Source organism: Carcharhinus amblyrhynchos, chromosome 27, assembly GCF_965287045.1.
Source record: "Carcharhinus amblyrhynchos chromosome 27, sCarAmb.v2.hapA, whole genome shotgun sequence".
Taxonomy (NCBI): domain Eukaryota; kingdom Metazoa; phylum Chordata; class Chondrichthyes; order Carcharhiniformes; family Carcharhinidae; genus Carcharhinus; species Carcharhinus amblyrhynchos.
Genome location: NC_137350.1, coordinates 10167010 through 10187054, shown reverse-complemented (window position 1 = coordinate 10187054; position 20045 = coordinate 10167010). Strand labels below are relative to the sequence as shown.

General features: G+C 45.5%; 1 protein-coding gene across 9 annotated transcripts in view; it reads right to left on the bottom strand.

The window, feature by feature from the left end:
* Window positions 1–20045, bottom strand: part of svild (supervillin d) — a 174610-nt gene that overhangs the window by 115233 nt on the left and 39332 nt on the right. For 5 of the 9 annotated variants that reach the window (XM_080213807.1, XM_080213808.1, XM_080213809.1 and 2 more), the window contains exon 2: window positions 5039–5689. The exons of the other annotated variants lie outside the window; for them this stretch is intronic. In XM_080213807.1, the coding sequence (XP_080069933.1) occupies window positions 5039–5553 (515 nt within the window). In that variant the 5' untranslated portion in view covers window positions 5554–5689. The remainder of the gene's footprint in view (window positions 1–5038; window positions 5690–20045) is intronic. 9 annotated transcript variants of the gene reach the window in all.

Here is a 20045-nt window from a genome sequence, read left to right as displayed (position 1 = left end):
AGGTGTCGAGAGGGACTAGGCATTATAGGGAGGAGGCATGACTGGGGAAGGGGGGGGGGGGGGTGCAGTTGGGTGGGAAGGGGGCATGTTCTGGAGGTGTCCAGGAGGGAGGCACAGTTTGGTAACTCTAATAAATTAGAGTTTATTCTAATTTAATAAACTCAATTAGATGATCTAATCTAATTAGATTATGTAATTTCCACCATTTCACCCCCCCCCACCCCGCCCACACCTCAATTCCTGTCCTTTTACCAACCCGGGTTTAAAAATTAGCCTTGTCACTCTTACCCGCTTGTCTTCTGCCCGGGGCATTGCCGCAGTGGAGACAGAGTGAGGGCTTTGAGTGGGAAGTAATTTTCCACTGAAGGACCTCAACAGGCTTGAGAGTGGGTGGCTTACTTGGCCGGGAGTTACCCGTTAAGGTGGTGGGTTAACCAGCCAACACATTTCATGTACCCTCACCCTCTAAACATGCCTGGTGGGGTCATTAAGAACCAACACAGGAAGAAAGAAATGGGCTGAGAGAACGGAGGATAAGTGTCAGATGGAAGGTGATTAATCAATCAGAAACGCTGTAGATCGCCCGTAAGTCACTACGCTGAATTTACAACTCTGTCAAGTTGACCATATGTTGATATAAGGAATTTGAAGCTTAGAGAAGTATTAAAGGTGATGAATTATATCAGGGGTTTGATTTTGACGTGGGAAGTTTGAGTTCGAGGGCTGTATAATGGATAAATCTCATTGAGCCTGACAGTGGAGAAGAGACCGTTCAGCCCATCAAGTCTACACTGACTGTCTGGCAGAGTATTTTATCCAGGCCCTCTCCCCTACCCTATCCCCATAACTTTGTGCATTTCCCATGGCTGATCCATCTAATTTACACATCTTGTGACACCACGGGGCAATTTAGCACGGCCAATCCCCCTAATGTGCACATCTCTGGACTATGAGGGGAAACCGGAGCGCCCAGAGGAAACCCACGCACACACACGGAGAAAGTGCAAACCCTGCACAGACAATCTCCCAAGGCTGGATTCGATCCCGGGTCCCTGAAACTGTGAGGTAGAAGTGCTAACCATGGCCACCGTTCTGTGCCTATCTTGTTGTCATAGAATCACACAATCATAGAACCCTACAGTGCCGAAAGAGGCCCTTCGGCCCATCGAGTCTGCACTGAACACAATCCCACCCAGGCCCTACCCCCATATCCCTACATATTATGCCCACTAATCCCTCTAACCTACACATCCCTGGACACTAAGGGGCAATTTCTTAGCATGGCCAATCAACCTAACCCGCACATCTTTGGACTGTGGGAGGAAACCTGAGCACCCAGAGGAAACCCACGCAGACACTAGGAGAACATGCAAACTCCACACAGACAGTGACCCGAGCCGGGAATGGAACCCAGGACCCTGGAACTGTGAAGCAACAGTGCTAACCACTGTGCTACCGTGCCGCCCACAAAAATCCTGAATCAATTTCACTTGATTTTTACAAAGTATTTCATCTTGTTTGGAGGATTTAACTTTAAATGAGTGAAAACATTGTTTTATCATCACTGAATGAGCTCACATGGAGTTAGTTGGTTAACAAGTGGATCGATGGCTGTCTGCAAGTTTCATTATCCATTCCTGACATTCTGCACCTTGTAAGCACAAAACAAGTGGAATTTGCTGTGGAGAGTTTAACTGCAATGTAAATTTGATGCTTGGTAACATAACTGGGACCTGTTTTAAACTGGCTCTCCTTCCCTTCTCAATAGTCTTCATTCCTGGCTTTTTGAAAGGGAGAATTGATGCCAGGGGTAGTTTTATACAGAATTCTCCCTCTCCCACCCCTCCAGTGAAGTTTGGACTACAACCAGACACATAAAACCACTGGGACATTAATCACCTGTGGCACCTACCCAAGAGCTCAAGCTGCAGACATTACACATGGCTGGAAGAACGTCTTTGGGAAGTGTGAGCCTAGCACTGGTAGAAATGAAAGATTAACATTCCAAAGAATTATATCACCTGTCCTTCACGATTAAACTCCAAGTGATGTATTTTGCATGTACAAATAGAAAGGAAAGCTGCACAATATTAAATATCATTGCACAACCGAAACGTTAGAATGATTAATGTGCATAGAGTTGTGTTGCAGAAGGTTTATATATTCCTTTGACAGACATCTGTCCTGTATCAGTCCCAATGAACCCAACAGGCTTTTTGTTACCCATATGATGGGAGGCTTCCCTCACTTCAGTGTGAACTTCATTTAAGTTTCAAATGTAACAGAGAGGAAAGGCAAGAGAGAGGACAAAGAGCGAAAGTCAAAGGAGAAACAGCAGAAAGAGGAAGAGACAAAAGGAGGCGATTTTACCAAAAGTATTTGGAGTGCCAAATGAGTATGAAAATAGAAAAAAAACTGTGCCATCTTTTTGGGCAGCTTACCTGATTCTGTCAAAAAAATGAGGCTAAACCAGTTTCTCGCCAGCAGGGGGACTAGGCGGGGCCTTGTTCATCCCAAACCCGGCTGATAGCAGCAGAGGGCACCATTGCACATGCACAGGTCTCTGTCACTGTGTCCCATAGCTATATCCGGACTTCATTCCCCCTCCCCGCTACCACAGAGCACTGCAGCCGATTGATCCCCACCCTCCTCCAGACTGATCGCATTTAGCTTAAATTTAAATATTGCTATCAGCCTCATACCCTTTTTGGGCCTGAGGCTGATCTCGCCGGATATCCGGTGCTGACAAGATCATGAGAGATGAGAAAACTTGTTTTCTTGGCTCTTTTGCGATCTTACCGGCTCATCCTGCCAGCCAATGGGCAAGAAGGTAAGATTACCCCCAAAAAATCAAAAGAGAACGTACAAGGAAGAACAACATAAAAAGAAGCAGGAGACAGGAAGAGAGAAAAGAGAAAGACAAAAGAGGGGCAGAGGCAGATATGGTCAGGGAGTGAAACAGATGTGATAGGGAGAAATGAAGCAAAAGGGAGGCAGAGAGTGACAGAGAGAGGGAGAAAGGCACAGAGGCGAGAGGGGGACAAAAATAGAGAGAGATACAAACAGGAGCAGGGAGACAGAGAGAGAGAAAGAAAGGTAGAGAGGTGGAGAGAGGCAAAGGGAGAGAGAGAGAAATAAAAAGAGGAGCAGGGAGTCAGAGAGAGAGAGACAGAGAGAGAAAAAGACAGAGAGATGAAAGAAGGACAAAGATAGAGGGTGGGATTTTCTGGCCGCACTCACCCCAAGCCCAGAAATTCCTGTCTGAGGTCAACGGACCTTTACATGGTACACTCCCGCTTATTACAATTCCCGTAGCAGGCGGGATGGGAAAATTCCACCCAGGGATAGAGGGACACAAAGAGGAAAAGGGAGACAGAGAGAGACAGAGAGTAACAGAACGAAAGAAGAAAGAGTGATGAACAGACATAAAGTCACATCCTGGATTTACCAGAAGGAGTGTGAGGTATTTGAATTGTGTCTTTTGTTGTTGGCCAAAGCGATATCTTTTATGTACTTATTCTTTAGGATGTGAGCATCACTGGCAAGGCGAGCATTTAGTTCCCCTAAGCTTGTTGCTTAGTTGAGAAGAAATTGATCAATTTGAACAATTTCATTCTATGTGGTATTGGCACTCCAATAATGCTTTTGGGTAGAATCAAAGAATCCTAGAATCCCTACAGTGCAGAAGGAGGCCATTCGACCCATCAAGCCTGCACCAACCACAATCCCACCCAGGCCCTATTCACTTAACCCCATGAATTTACCCTAGCTAGTCCTCCTGACATGAAGGGGCAATTTAGCATGGCCAATCCACCTAACCTGCACATCTTTGGACTGTCAGAGGAAACCCATGCAGACACAGGGAGAATGTGCAAACTCCACACAGATAGTAACCTAAGCTGGGAATTGAACCCGGGTCCCTGGCACTGTGAGGCAGCAGTACTAACCACTGTGCCAGCGTGCCACCCCAGTAGGCACTAGTTGCAGGATTTTAACCTCATCACAAGGAAGGATAGAAGGCAGCACAGTGTATGACCTGGAGACGTTGATGTTCCCATCTCACTATGACAGTCTAATTGAACTGTCTATGCCAAACCTTAAAGCCTTGTGCTCTCCCTTGTGATGCTCATCCTATCTGCCTCAGAAAGAACGAAATGCCGAATGAACTCTGAAAGAAGTCAAGCTAAGAATTCTATTCTGGATGAGCACTTAAATCTCCAAGGCATAGTAGGCTCTGGACCAAGTGCTGTTACATGGGATTTGTATAGATTGCTATTTGACAGTTGTCATAGACACATGGGCTGAAGGGCCTGTTTCTGAGCTGTATAACTATGGGCGGGATTTTCCAGTTGTGCTTGCCCCAGGTTGGAAAATCCCGTCTGAGGTCAACGGACATTTGCATTGCCATGGCGGGTGGGATGGGGAAATTCCACCCTGTGACTCTAATTTATTAACCTTCAGTTTAGCCAATAGAGTTGGTTATAGAACATAGAAACTTATAAAATGCTAACAGGGTTAGACAGAATAGATTCAGAAAGAATGTTCCCAATGGTAGGGGAGTCCAAAAGTAGGGTTAATAGTTTGAGGATAAGGGGTAAACCTTTTAGAACTGAGGTGAAGAGAAATTTCTTCACCCAGAAGGTGTTGAATGTGTGGAATTCACTACCACAGGATATAGTTGAGGCCAAAACATTAAAAAAAATTAGATATAGCTCTTGGAGCTAAAGGGATCAAGGGATATTGGGAGAAGGGGGGATCAGGATATTGAATTTGGTGATCAGCTATGATCAAAATGATTGGCATAGCAAGCTCGAAGGGCCAAATGGCCCATCCTGCTTCTAGTTTCTATGTTTCTGTATCCTTTCGCTGACATGGAACCATCTATCAGTAAAAGGATAGCTCTGTCCATTTAGATCCACAAAGACCACAAGAGATAGATGGCAACAAGGCTCCAAGAATATTTGACTACACTGAGACACATGATCCCCCTACAACGCAAACAATCAGTCATGCGTTAATTAAAAACACAAATACTAACCTCACCCGTGGAGGTAAACCTGTGATTTGAGTCTGAAGCACAGACCGTTGTGAGAGAGGCAGAGATTTTTCCACACCATCAGTCACATTCTCTTCCCTGCTGCCATCAATCTCCTGAAAATAGGGACCACGTAGCTTGTTCCCTGTTGTCCATCCCTCGTTCCTGCTCCTTCGGCTTTGGACATACAAGGAACTCTTCTTTTCCACGGCATTCCCATTGGTTTTATGCAAGACGATTTCTTTGGGCATTTCAGCGTCTTTTATTCCCCGCAGTTTGAACGGTACATGAAAAGTAGACTTACTCACAAAGCTCTCCAGTGTTTCATCTCTGTCTGGAAGAGAATATCTGTTTTCCAAAGGTTCATTTTCCTTTTCCTTTCTCGGGCACTTGGAAAGGACAATGGTATTGTCATCGAGGTTGCTCATTTTTTCAACTAACCCTCGGTCCCGCTCAGCCTTAAACCTGGCAATATGTCCTGCCCTAGTCTCCTTCAGCTGCCTCGCCTCCGAATCCATGATAGTTGTGACATTGGCTGGGAAGGCTAGAGAAGTTGGAGAGAAAGTGATGTTGTCGTGGGCGCTGAGAGTAATGGCGGTTAGCCTCCTCGCCAATGCTTGGGAGACTGGCACTCAAAAGGCCCCTCTCCTCTCACTGTTAATGAGAAATAGAACAGAAAAATTTAAGAATAAGCTGGGGAGGACAATGAACCCTGCAGATAGAGAGAGATGTTGGTGAAGGTAAGGAAAGGACTAATGGAAATGAGAGTATGATCACATGCAGAATATTTACCGTCACGGCAAAGAGTAAACTTCCCTGCTCTCGGATTTCTGTTTACAGTCTGGTCATTGTGCATTTTTATAATGGAGCTTCCCAATTCTGTCATTTTATTCCTACATATCTAGCTAAATACCCGGACAAATCCTGTCACATCGCTGTCCCAGTTAAGAGTCTCATATTGGCAGCACTGTTCTTAATTAAGACATGGCGCAATTTAAATAGTAGGACCTCTTGTGGCACAGTTAGCATCCCTGCCTCTGAGCCGGAAGCCCTGGTTTGAGTTCCACCCCAGGATTTGATGGCCAAGGAAAGTGTGCGTGCATTACGTGGTCAAACAGGTTGAGTGCGTCAACCTGAAAATCCTTCCAAATACGCCAATGGCTGGTGGTAAGAGGCTCCTGGTCGGCCACACTTGATGTGGAGTGGTGTCCCTCATGCTATAAGCTCCCAGTGACAGATTAGCAACTTGTTATGGGAATTACTGATTTTGGAAACGGACAAAAGTCTGCTTTGCTGTACTACAAGGTGCGGGAAGAGAACTGGAATTGGAACGAATGAAATAGGTGGCCTCGTTTATCTGGCTTACTGCCAATCTTTATCCTGAAGCACAGGCCACACGGGATCAGTGTAACACTATAACCATGTGGGTCCGTTACAAGGATTTTACAGCTGGTCTCAAGTGCCTTGTATCAAGGAATCCTAAACTCATGCATTTTCTGCTGCTTACGCATAGGAAAGTTATTCAGAAAGGTAGAAACTAAACTCATAAAATCATAGAATTCCTACAGTGCAGAAGGAAGCTACAGTCCCACCAGGTTCTACCCCACATATTTATTCTAACAAGTCCCCCTGATGCTAAGGGACAATTTAGCATGGCCAATCAACCTATGGACTGTGGGAGGAAACTGGAGGAAACAGACACGAGGAGAACGTTTAAACTCCACACAGACGGTGACCCCGAGGCTGGAATTGAACCTGGTGTTGTCCCTGGTGTTGTGAGGCAGCAGTGCTAACCACTGTGCCACCCTGTCAACTATTTTCCTTTAAACCCTTCAGCAGCATTTTGAAACATTTTCTGGTGATTTGGTCATTTATTTGTGTGTCGAGGATCTGATGACTTTGGCCTTGATTCACAGTGATGCATATGGAGCAACGTTGTGAGGTGACTGAGGAGAAAGAAAGCATTTACCCAGATGCACAGAGTGCTCAGTGGTTGGATACAGGGTAGGTCTCAGTGGTAAATGAGGGCAACACGAATCTCTGGCCTTTGCCCCCCACTTTCCTCAGAATTTTCTCACAATGTCACCGGTCCTGATATTTCTGGAGGGTTGGGCTGGGGGAGACAAGGAACAGCCCAAGAATCCAGAGATGCAGAGGTGGTGCCCATATTAATGTTACCCACCCACCAGCCAGCTAAATGAACGGTTTGATTGGCAGGTGGAAAGAAACCCCAGTGGCAATGGGTCATGTGAGGAGACTACCGGGAACTGGGGAGTTGGGGGGATGGGTCAGGGTGGACAAGGCCTGCAATCAGGCTAGGGGGTTTGGGGGGAGGGGTTCTGACTGATTAGTGGACAGGATGTTAGCATTTGGGAGAAGGAAGGGAGGAGGAGGGGGTCACGGAGAAGCTAATGATCAATATTGGGGAGACTAACAGTTGGGACTGAGGGAGGCCAAAGGCTTGATTAAAGGGGCGGGTAATGACAATCCTGCTCCGTCTGGTCCACACAGAGTGTTACAACAACTACTTATCACACTCCCCAATGTGGTCCACTGGCACTCAAAGCGTCCTTTCTCCTCCCAACTGTTAATTAGAAAGAGAATTGGAAATCTGAATAATAAGCAGCGAACTCGATGGGCTGTGCTTTCTTCCTCGTTTTTTCCATATAGAACAGGGTATAGAAACTACTAACAGGGCTCTTAAAGATGCCTCCTCTGTGTGGTGGAGAGCTAGCCCGAGCAAACCTTACTCCCACCTGTGCAAGCTGGACTCCCTCCCAAATTCCCAAGATTAAATGGCAGTGCTGAGATCATTTACCTCTGAAACTTCAAAATTAACTGCAGCACAGAGATCAAATATTGCCAGTGACTTGAAGGAGGCTTTTGACTCACCACTGTTAAGTTTATGGCTCACGGACCATGGTCAGACTAAAATAGCGCTGCATGCCAAAAATGCACATGAACAACACAGGGGAAAGAAACTTGCCACCAATTTTAAAGAAATGTGTCTTGACTTTAAAATTCTGATCCTTGTTTTCAGTCCCTCCATGGCCTCTCCCATCCTGGGCCGGAAATCTCCCGTCCTGCTCACCACGGCAATTGTAGCCAGCAGGGGATGGACCGTGCAAAGATCTACTGACCTCGGGCGGGAGTGCAGTCGGAGATCCCACTCCCTATCTCTAATCTCCTCCAGCCCCACAACTCTCCGAAGTCCCTCTAACTCTAGCCTCTTGTGTGCATTCCCACTTGGAATTGCTGCACTATTGGTGACCCTGCCTTCAATGCCCTGGGCCCCAAACTCTGGAATTTGTTTCCTACACCTCTCAACCTCACTTTCCTCCTTTAACAAACTGTGGGGGCAGTTCTCCCATCCCACCCGCCATGGGAATCCTAGTAGGCCTGGGGCAGACCAGGCAAAGGTCCATGGAACTCGGGCAGGATTTTCCAATTTTGGGGCAAGCATGGCCAGAAAGTCTCGACCTCTGGGTGAGATTTTCAGCCCTCTCTCCACAGCGGAGGTGGTCAGCAATTGGCCGAGATTGGCTGGTGAGATCTTCTGGTTCTATTAATATCTATGGCATCTTGCATGTTTCATCCTCATCGCCGCAGATCAACCCACTGCGGAGGCATCACTTTCAGTGGGACTGAAAGATTCCATCAGCAGGAATGCTTGGAAAATCCCACCCTAATGCTTTGACCAAAGTTTTGGTCATCTGACCTAACATCTCCTTTTATAGTTCATTGTCATTCTTTGTCTTATAATGCTCCTATTAAGCATCTTGGAAGTCTTATTACATTAAAGATACTTGTAACGACTTTAATGAAGCAATTGATGTGGGCCTGTTAGGATATGAACTCCCTGATTAAGGGCTAGGTTGATGGGCCAATCAGGGAGCTCTTGCTTTGGACTTAACCAGGCGTGTCAGTTCCTCTGGCACTCCAAGTGTGGGTTGCTAACTGAAAGAACTCTGTATGTTATTGTCAGACTTGTAAATAAAGGGATTTTGGTGAAGGAGCTTCTGCCTCTGTGGATTTATTACAGTGCTATATAAGTATAGCTGTTGTTGAGGTAACAAGCAAAAGGACTCAACAGCATATATTAAGAGGGTACCTGTCAAGTAAAAGGATATCCAAGAGCAAGGTAAATAGAAAGTGAGCACTTGAGAGAAGCTGAAGACCTGGTTGAAAAAAAATGCACTTGTCCATTTTCACTTTTACCATCTGCAAGAAACCTCGCGCTGGTGAATCACCCGTCCACTATACAATCTGTCCAATATTCCTTCAGTAGAAAGGAAATTTCACAGGTGACTGAACCACTGCCATCGATTCTCCCTCCCAACAGTAAAAGCTGAAATTGATTTCAAATTTTAAAGTGGATATTAAGAAGCAAAGTGATTTGGGAAGCAAATTCCAGAAAGCATGAGTTAAGTGAATGGAAACTGACATGCAATATGGAGCAGAGAGCCAACGGTGATCCACACACGGTCAAAGGAGGATTGAGGCTGTGATATCAGATTGGAAAATCTTCCTCAGCAACACCTGGGGTGGGTACGAAACTAGACTGGGATTTGTAAATGAAGGACAAGGATCTTGAAATGGATTCTGATGAGGCTTCTGGAGATCAGTGAGAACACAGGAAGGTCTGTGCCAGGCTGTGTACACGCGGCTCTGATCCACAGAATTCAAAATGCTGAGAGGTAGGCAGGTAGGGACTAACAATTGTTCATTTGTTTGACACCAATTCTTTGTCATCTTGAATTTCCAGAACCTTAATTCTGAAACTGTACATACGTTGGAGAAAATGAACCCCTTTGAAGTGCATAGCAGATATATATGGGCGGGATTTTACAACCTCGCTTGGGTAAGATTGTAAAATCACCTAAGGCAAATGGAGATTTCTGTCCTGCGAGCCTTGCTCACCCCAGTAAAATTCCGGCATAGACCTCAGATTCTAGGACTCCACAGACATACGGTGGGGGCAACAGCAAAATGAAATTGCCACTGGCCTTACAATCCAGAGACCTAGGTCTTTGAGCCTGGGTTCAAATCCTACCATGGCAGATACAGAATATAAATTCAATTTTAAAAAACCTGAGTGGTTATAACACCCTCTTTTCACTCCAACCTAATTTGGCACATCCAGAAATTGAAGCTGGATCTGTAAGGTTCAGCTTTCATCACCGGGTTAAACTCATTAGCAGTTCACATTTAGCTCTCTGAAGACTGAGGCTCCAAGGCGGACATTTCTCTACAAGTCAAACATGTTGATACTGTTTCTCACCACACTGAAGTCACACCTATTTTGACACAGACAATTACACGTATCAACACATCAATATCATTCAGGCAAGTTGCTGTGCACTGGGATGAGTATACGATTTCCAGTGTTCCTTATCTTTGAGCGTGTTTGAGCAAGAATACCTCAGTACATTTCAAAAATGTTATCTTGATTCTATGTCATCTGAAAAATCCAACATTTCATGTTTCATTCTTGTGTGCGGGGTTGTGAGGTGCGAATGAATTTTTGAGTGAAGTTGGAAGATTTAGTCTGCCCTGACGATAGCTTTTTCTTGTCAAAAAACCTGTTGAACTCTTTTTCAGAGCCCGTGCTGTGATCTTTCCGCTGTCAGTTTTACCTCTGTAGTTGATGGAGGAGCTTGAAAATGCTGACAGCAAGACTTAAAAAAAGGCGAATGATGCCGGAGGTAGCTTTCTCAGGCAGGACTACAGAGGAAGACAACCGCAAACTATACATGGACACAAGATCAGTTCAGATAAAGTAAGCCATTCAGTCCATCTCATTTTATCCTCGCAAAGTACCAAACATGCCCACTTCCGTGACTTGCCTGGGTTTGCAAAACCTCACTTACTGTACTGTCTGGAGACAATACACATCTCTTTAACCTGTGCTTAATGCTCCTTCCACTCACATTGTCGGCCTCTTTAAGACTTGAATAGCAGGTCAGTTGTAAAGACTCGCATTCTAATCAGTAATCTGTAAACTGTGTGTGCTGTTATATGCTCTATCAGAGGCCAGAACTCTCCATTCACCTGATGAAGGGGCTAACCCGAAAGCTTGCGAGTTTACTATCAAATAAATCGGTTGGACTTAAACCTGGTGTTGTCAGACTTCTTACTGTGTTTACCCCAGTCCAATGCCGGCATCTCCACATCTTGTTCCTAGACAGCATGATGGCACAACAGTTAGCATAGCTGCCTCACGGTGGCAGAGACCTGGATTCAGTTCCAACCTTGGGTGACTGGCTGTGTGGAGTCTGCACATTGTCTACGTGGGTTTCCTCCGGGTGCTCTGGTTTCCTCCCACGCGATGTGGATGTGCCGGCGTTGGACTGGGGTAAACACAGTAAAAAGTCTGACAACACCAGGTTTTAGTCCTACCGATTTATTTGGTAGTAAACTCACAAGCTTTCGAGGGGACTCCCTCGAAGGAGTCTCGAAAGCTTGTGAGTTTACTATCAAATAAATCGGTTGGACTAAAACCTGGTGTTGTCAGACTTTTTACTGTGTTCCTCCCACACCCCAAAGATGTGCGGATTAGGCTATTTGACAATGCTAAATTGCCCCTGAGTGTCAGGAGGATTAGCAGGGCAAATATGTGGGATTATTGGGTGGAATTGATGTCAGTGCTAGCTTGATGGGCTGAGCGGTCCCCTTTTGCACTGCACATTCTATGAAAAAAAGTTATGAGGACTTTCCAATGAAACATCAAACTCATTTTCTTGCTGAATGGACCGCAACTAATTCACTTCACCGTAAAGTTCTAATTTTAGACACCATTTTACAATTAACGTTGAATATGAAGGTGCGATTTACACAGTAGATTTTTCAGCGCAATTTATGTTGCACAAACAGCTGGGAGTGATAAACCGATCAGTTTGTGTCTTTATTCTTCTGCAGGTAGCAAATGGAATTGGTGGATGGGAATTATGATTCTTCTGGCGCGGTAGAATTCCTCAGCATTGAAGGAATCCATCTGGCTCACCGTGCCTGTACTATTCCCAAAGTTAATGCAGCAATTTATTCCATTTTAAACTGGATAAAATTCGGAATCTAATTTTCCGCACCCTCACCATTCTAAGCGCATTAGATCATTATAATGAGAAATAGCCGCCAGCAGCTAAAAATCTCCTGTAACAACATCGAACTGGAAGAAGATTATGGTCGTTTGTTCTCCTCTTATCCCCTGCAGTGTCCATTGAACATCTCTTTGTTTTTATTACCACTCTAGAGATTTGAGGATTCCAGCCCTATACTGAATGCTTCAAAAATCCTGGGAGGTCGGTTTAGCTCAGTTGGTTGGTTCACGCCGCAAAGCAGCACTGACAACATGGGTTCGACTCCAGCACTGGCTGTGATTATTCATCAAGGCCCCATCATCTCGGCCTTGTCCCTCACCTGAGGTGTGCTGATCCTCAGGTTAAATCCCCACTAACCAGCTCTCCCCCTCAAAGGGAGAGCAGGCTATCTGGAAGTATGCCAACTTTACACTCAGACAGAATTTTGCTAATTCCAAACAGAAGGAATCCCTTCAGCCCATCAAATTTATGCACAGGATAGTAAGTCCTTCAGGTGACACATTCAGCTCAGGTTCCATCTACCCTCAAAGCACTACTTTGAAACGAAACAGGGGAAATCTGGTCAATATTTACCAAGATGACTAAGACAGGTTTACTGAGTATTGTACAGCTGTTTGTGTGATCTCGCTGTACGCAAACAAGCTGCCACTTTTCCAACATTACAATTGTCGCTACACTTCAAAACTATTTCACTGGCTAGGAAGCACTTTGGGGTGATCTGGAAGCACACTCCTTCTTTCTTCCCAACTTCACATCCTCCAGCAAGCTGACATTTCCGATCCCTGAGATTGCAACACTAAGTGGTACATTCATCTGTAACAACACAGCAAATTTCCAGAGTTTTAACAATCGTCTCCATCCAACTAGTATTCAGCCACAGTGAGGCCACATAACCAACAGTGTCACTCGGAGTGCTGTCGCATACCTCAGGCACACACCCACTGAATATCACCTGACCCACATTATTTCCTAAAAGCTTTCTACTGTATAAAGAACAAAGAACAGTGCAGTCCTTTGGCCCACCTGTGCTGATACATGAACCCTTACATAGTCTGTATCCCTCTATTTCCTGTGTATTCATGTATCTGTCAAGATGCCTCTTATTCATTGCCGTTGTATCTGCTTCTATCACTTCCTCCAGCAGCGCGTTCTAGGCACTTACCACCCTCTGTGTACAAAACCTGCCTTTCACATCTCCTTTAAATTTACGTCCTTTTACCTTAAACCTATGTCTCCTAGTAATTGACATTTTCACCCTGGGAAAAAAATTCCATTCTAACCATGCTTCTTGTAATTTTGTAAACTTCTACCAGGTCACCCCTCAGCCTCTGACATTCAAGTGAAAACAAACTAAGCTTGTCCATGATATGGAGATGCAGGCATTGGACTGGGGTGGACACAGTAAGAAGTCTCACAACACCAGGTTAAAGTCCACCTGGTTTATTTGGTATCAGGAGATTTCGGAGCGCTGAAGCTTGGGGCAGCTGCCACAAAGGCACAATGGGGAAAGGCCACACTGTAAAGCCTTTTAACAGAGGCAGACCGAGGGCCCGGGAACTGCAGAATACCCTCGACCTGTGTAACTGTGTGCCAATCTGAGCAATAACGGCACACAGTAATTTTTGAGTCATGTATATAGTTTTAAGTTTGAAATGTTACGACTGTAATTTGTATAGAACTGTAAAAAGGTTTAATTCTGCACTGTAGGCAATGCAAAGACATGTAGATTCGCAATGGTTTATTTGAAATTTTTATAAATAAAGTATATTTTTGGGAAAAAAAATTAGGAGATTTCGGAGCGCTGCTCCTTCATCAGGAGAGCCACTCATAGCTAATACCCTCCAAACAAAAGGTATACTAAAGATGGGAAAGTGGAGGTCCTGACCCATGGTGTTGCTTGAATCCACTTGGTATACTTACATAGCTTTTCATATACAACTTCCTCCATACACCAATATAATGCAAACTGAAATCGGGCAGCAAAGTGATTGGGGAAGTGGACAACCCCCTAGTTTTAATCCAACCCAAACCAATGGGTCAAATGTCTGCTCTTGTTTTGTCATAAGAATTCTAGGTGACATGAGTCTATAGAGTTTCAGTCCCGTTCCTGGGAACCACCATAATGGCTGCTACAACCAATATTCGCACTGGAGCAGCAGATAGAAACATAGAAAAGCTACAGCACTAAGGTGTGCCGAACATGTCCCTCCCTACCTTAGAGATTACTAGGCTTACCTATAACCCTCTATCTTACTAAGTTCCATGTACTTATCTAAAAATGTCTTAAAAGACCCTATCGAATCCACCTCCACCATCATTGCTGGCAGCCCATTCCACGCACCCACCACTCTCTGAGTGAAAAACTTACCCCTGACACCTCCTCTGTACCTACTTTCCAGCACCTTAAACCTGTGTCCTCTTGTGGCAACCGTTTCAGCCCTGGGAAAAAGCCTCTGACTATCCACTTGATCAATAGCTTTCAGCATCTTATACACATCTATCAGGTCACCCCTCATCCTTTGTCTCTCCAAGGAGAAAAGGCTGAGCTCCCGCAACCAAATGCTCATCTAAGGTTGGGGATCAGGCCCTTGATTAACGCTCAGTAGATGCACCAACCCGTGGAATGCGGTGGCACAGTGGTGAGCACTTCTGGCTCACAGCACCAGGGACCCAGATTCGATTGGGTTACTGTCTGTGTGGAGTTTGCATGTTCTCCCTGTGTCTGCGTGGGTTTCCTTCAGGTGCTCCGGTTCCCTCCCACAGTCCAAAGATGTCCGGGTTAAGTGGAATGGCCATGCTAAATTGTCCCTTAATGTCTCAGAATGTGTAGATTAGGAGGATGTGGCTACAGGATAGGATGGAGGGGTGGGCCTGGGGTAAGGTGCTTTGTGGGACAGAGTCGGTGCAGACTCAATGGGCCAAATGACCTCCTTCTGCCCTGTGGGGATTCTGTGACCTGATCTAAAAGTAATAAGAGGTACTAGGGTGGACACCCTTCACCCTGATATCCTCACATTTCCACAAAAATGTACCTTTACTATCAACAAAAATCAAAATGTAAACTTATTCGCATGCATTGTGTGCATAATATCACAAAAATTCTGAATACTTAATGTCATTATCATAAAGGGTTGCTTGCACTGTAATATTCAATATCCTGACATTCTACCATCTAAAATGCATAGCAATTATCTTAAAACACTGAGCCTTTGTTATCTGAAGGGGTGCTGGAGCAGGGCAGTTACAACCATTATTTGAACGGAGGAAACAGTTTTTTACAGGGTGGGGGTGGGATTTTCTCGTTGTTTGCTGCTGGGGAACTCTCAATGGGGGGATCGCTGCCGGTGGGACTGGAAGATCTCACCCAGTGAGTTTGGAATGCACGGCCTGAGCGGGTGTCAGGAAGAGTAGGGAAGTGGGCGTAATTCGTTCGTTCTACCAAGGAGATAAGACAGGTACGATGAGCTGAATGATCTCCTTCAGTGCTCTATCATTCTGTGGTTCCAGGTGCTCAGCCAATCACTCAGAGGGTTTTGAGGTGAATCACATGTTGAGAGTTACAACGCTTCAGCTCCTCCTTATAGATTGCTTGTTTATTTTCTCTGTGAATCTTTCATGAAGTCAGGCATAGCAAAGCTGATTACAGCCAATGAAGTACAGTCTCTGTTGCAAAGCCAATTTACACACAATCATAATTCAAAAACTGCTTTTGTGTTATTGGCTAAGATTAAATATTGGCCAGGGCAGTCACCTGCTGTGTTCAGAACTGGGATCTCTCCTGGAGATCAAATGGAGCCTCGATGTAATACTCTAAGTAAGCACCTCTGATAGTGAAGAGCTCCTGATGTGGAGATGCCAGCGTTGGACTGGGGTAAACACAGTAAGAAATCACACAACACCAGGTTAAAGTCCAACAGGTTTATTTGGTAACAAATGCTACTAGCTTTCGGGCCTCTGACTCCTCGTCAGGTGAATGGTGTTGTGAGGCTTCTTACAGCAAAGCAATAGTGTCAGTTAAGATGTTATGTTCAAGTCTCTGGAGTGGGACTTGAACTCACAACCTTCTGACTAAGAGGCAAAGGTGCTACACAGGAAGCAATATCTTGCTTCTCTCAAATTGCTATCACCATGGTGCAACACGGTGGCACAGTGGTTAGCACTGTTGCTTCACAATGCCAGGGAAGTGGGCTCGATTCCCAGTTTGGGTCACTGTCTGTGTGGAGTCTGAATATTCTCCCCATGTCTGCGTGGGTTTCCCCCAGGTGCTCTGCTTTCTCCCACAGTCCACAGATGTGTTGGTTAGGTGGATTGATGTGTTGGTTAGGTGCATTGCCCCTTAGTGTCAGGGGGATTAGGAGGTTAAATACATGGAGTTACATAGAATCCCTACAGTGCAGAAAAGAGGCCACTGAGCCCATGGAATCTGCACTGACCACCATCCCACCCAGGCCCTAATCCCATAACCATTCATATTTACCCTGCCTATCTCCCAGGGTTAATTTAGCATGGCTTGTCAACCTAGCCCGTTGAAAGGGAGATAGGGCCTGGTGGGATTGTGGTTGGTGCAGAATCAATGGGCTCCTTCTGTACTGTAGGGATTCGATGATTCTATGAATTTCACACGTTGCGGAACATCAGCTTCCACTGTTAATGGAACTCAACAACATTCCCCAACAATTAATTTACGTTAAATAAATGCTTGCAAAAAGGATTTCTATTACATGTCGCAGGTGTTGATAGGGACAAATATATACCAGGTTGTCATGTTAGCGTTCCAGTGACTCTCCCTGATCCATTATTGTATTGAGGATAAATATTAACTTATTTATTAAATGTCATGAGATGTATTAAGCATTTCAGAATATAAATCATGTAGCAATGCTGGCATAATTATTAGCACTGCAGCCTCACAGCGGCAGGGATCGGGGTTCGTTCCAGCCTTGGGTGAGCATCCGTCTGTGTGGAGTCTGCACATTCTCCTCTTGTCTGCATGAGTCTTCTCTGGGTGCTCCAGTTTCCTCCCACAGTCCAAAGATGTGCAGGTTAAATGGATTAGCCATGGTAAGCGTGCAGGATACAGGGATAGGATGGAGAGCCTGGGTGTGACGCTCTTTCAGAGCGTCGGTACAGACTCAATGGGCCGAATGGCCTCTTTCTCCACTGTAGGGATTCTATGAGATCTGGGACCAGAGGGCATAATCTTAGAGTAAGGGGGTCAGCCATTGAAGGCAGAGATGAGGATGAATTACTTCTCTCAGAGGGTAGTGAATCCGTGGAATTCTTTACCACAGAGGATTGTAGAGGCTGAGATAGACAGATTGTTTATCAGTGAGGGAATCAAGGCTTATGGTGAGAAGGCAGGATAGTGAAATTGTCGTATCAGAGCATTCATGATCTCATTGAATGGTAGAATGGACTCAAAGGGCCGAACGGCCTGATTTTGTTCTTACATTTTATGCTCTCCATAGAGCTGCTGGAATTCATCCTAGAATCTCAACAGTTACCTAAAGAAAGCCCTAAATAAAACACTGAACTGTTTCCTCACCTCACATCGCATCTACAGGCCAGAGTGCAGCCAGAAAACAAGCACACGAAATGATACAATCTGAGCTCTGCAATGTATATTTTACATAATGGCAAACAGGAGGGTGTAATTATATGGGTGTAACCTAATATCAAGAGTCACATGACATTTATAATCTGGTACAGTTTTATTCTGACCTTTAATGATGTAACTGGACCTCCTATTGCTGTCTTCAATACATTATTTGCTAATCATTTTTCTAAATGTAAATAACAAACTCCTCAGCCAATTATCCACTTTTATATTTTTCTAATAGTTGATTCTTTGCCAGGTGAGTCATCTCAAACTTTTTTTAAAGTTCATTTATTAGTGTCACAAGTCAGCTTACATTGACACTGCAATGAAGTTACTGTGAAGATCCTCTAGTCTCCACACCCCAGGCACCTGTTTGGGGTACACTGAAGGAGAATTTAGCAAGGCACGTCTTTCAAAATGTGGGAAGAAACCGGAGCACCCGGAGAAAACCCACGCAGACATGGGGAGAACATACAGATTCTGCACAGACACTGACCCAAGCTGGGAATCAAATGCAGAGAGCTGTGAGGCAGCAATGCTAACCACCGTGCCACCATGCCACCCGCCACATGGCAAGATCTTCATGGCTGAAGGAGCGAGGGTGTGGGCCAGAACCAGGCCAGGGGATCTAGGAGGGAAATTTGGAGGCAGCCATAAGGCCTGCTAGGTGCGGAGGTGGTCCCTGGTGCTGTGAAGCAGGAGTGCCAACCACTGTGCCACCAAGCAGCATCACATTACTCTTGCCCTCATCGCAGCGTCCACACTCCCAGCAGTGGTCACTGCCAGCAACAGAATCGCTCACTGCTCTTTGCCTCTTCCCAGCCGAACAGCGCTGAGATATGTTACAGTGACTTTTCCAGGGTCGTCTGGATCAGCAGAATTGGGAGGGAGGGTGGAATGGGAATGGATGAAAGTGGTTGGGGTGGGGAGTTGAAATTCCTCTCCCGCAAGGCTAAAGCAGAGCACCCACCCATTATACACTCTGCTGGATCTTTCCATCAAAGGCAGACTTACTATTAACCACTCTGCACTATACCTGGACCTGTCCTGTCCAAGCTTACCTGGGGGAAATCTCAGCAACATACATTGAATGGCTCCACCTTGGGTGGTTCTCTGAGGATAGAATCATTACAGCGCAGAGGGAGGCCATTTGGCCCATCGAGTCTGCACTGGCTCGCCTACAGAGCATCCCTCTCAGGCCCTATCCCTGTAACTTCACGTATTTACCCCGCTAATCCTCCTAACCAGCACATCTTTGGATACTAAGAGGCAAGTTGACATGGCCAATCCATCAAACTCATACATCTTTGAACTGTGGGAGGGAAATGGAGAACCCAGGGGTGAGATATGTGCAATAAACCAGTGCCATGTAGATCATACACTTCCTGTTTTGAACCTTGACCCATGTTCTTTGCTGGACTTGCTGTGCAATTGGGTTCCTCTCGGGTGGACTGGGAGGAAAGTAAATCAGCCAGGGTGTGAGTGCCCTGTCAGCCAATGCAACACCTGATTCAGCATAATGTTCTCCTCAGTCTTATCCCTACAGTCACAAAGGCATCTCTCTCTCTCCATTAAAGAGAGACAGTGTTGGAATATTGCAGCTTGTAGTCCGCCATTCATTGAGCACAGGGTGAGGCAGGGTCTCCGTGATATACCAAAGCCTGTCCAGGGATTGAACCTGCTGCTGGCATCATTCTGCATCACACTCCAGCCAACTGGGCTAACCACAGAAAACTGTACAAAGAATGGGTGGCATGGTGGCGTAGTGCTTAGTACTGCTACCTCACCGCGCCACCTGGGTTCGATTCCAGCCTTGGGTCACTGTCTGTGCAGAATCTGCACCTTCTCCCTGTGTCTGTGTACGATTCTTCCAATTTCCTCCCACAATCCGAAAGATGTGCAGGTTGGATGGATTGGCCGTACTAAATTCTCCCTCCCGAATAGGCGCCGGAGTGTGGCCACAAGTGGATTTTCCCAGTAACTTTATTGCAGTGTTAATGGAAGCCTACTTGTGACACTAATAAATAAACTTATAATAAACTAATAAATAAACTAATAAATAAGCTTTACAAACTACAGCGCAGAAACAGGCCCTTTGGCTCACAAAGCCTGCACCGAAACATGGTTTCTATCCCTTAAATCGCCTCCCATTCACTTGTCTATCAAGATACGCTATGCCAGTTGCTAACATGCCTGCTTCCATCACCTCCACCAGCAGTGTGTTTCAGGCACCCACCACCCACTTTCCGCATATGTCTCCCCTCTCACCTTAAACCTGTACCTTTAACCCCGTACTGAACCAAAAATAAAGCTG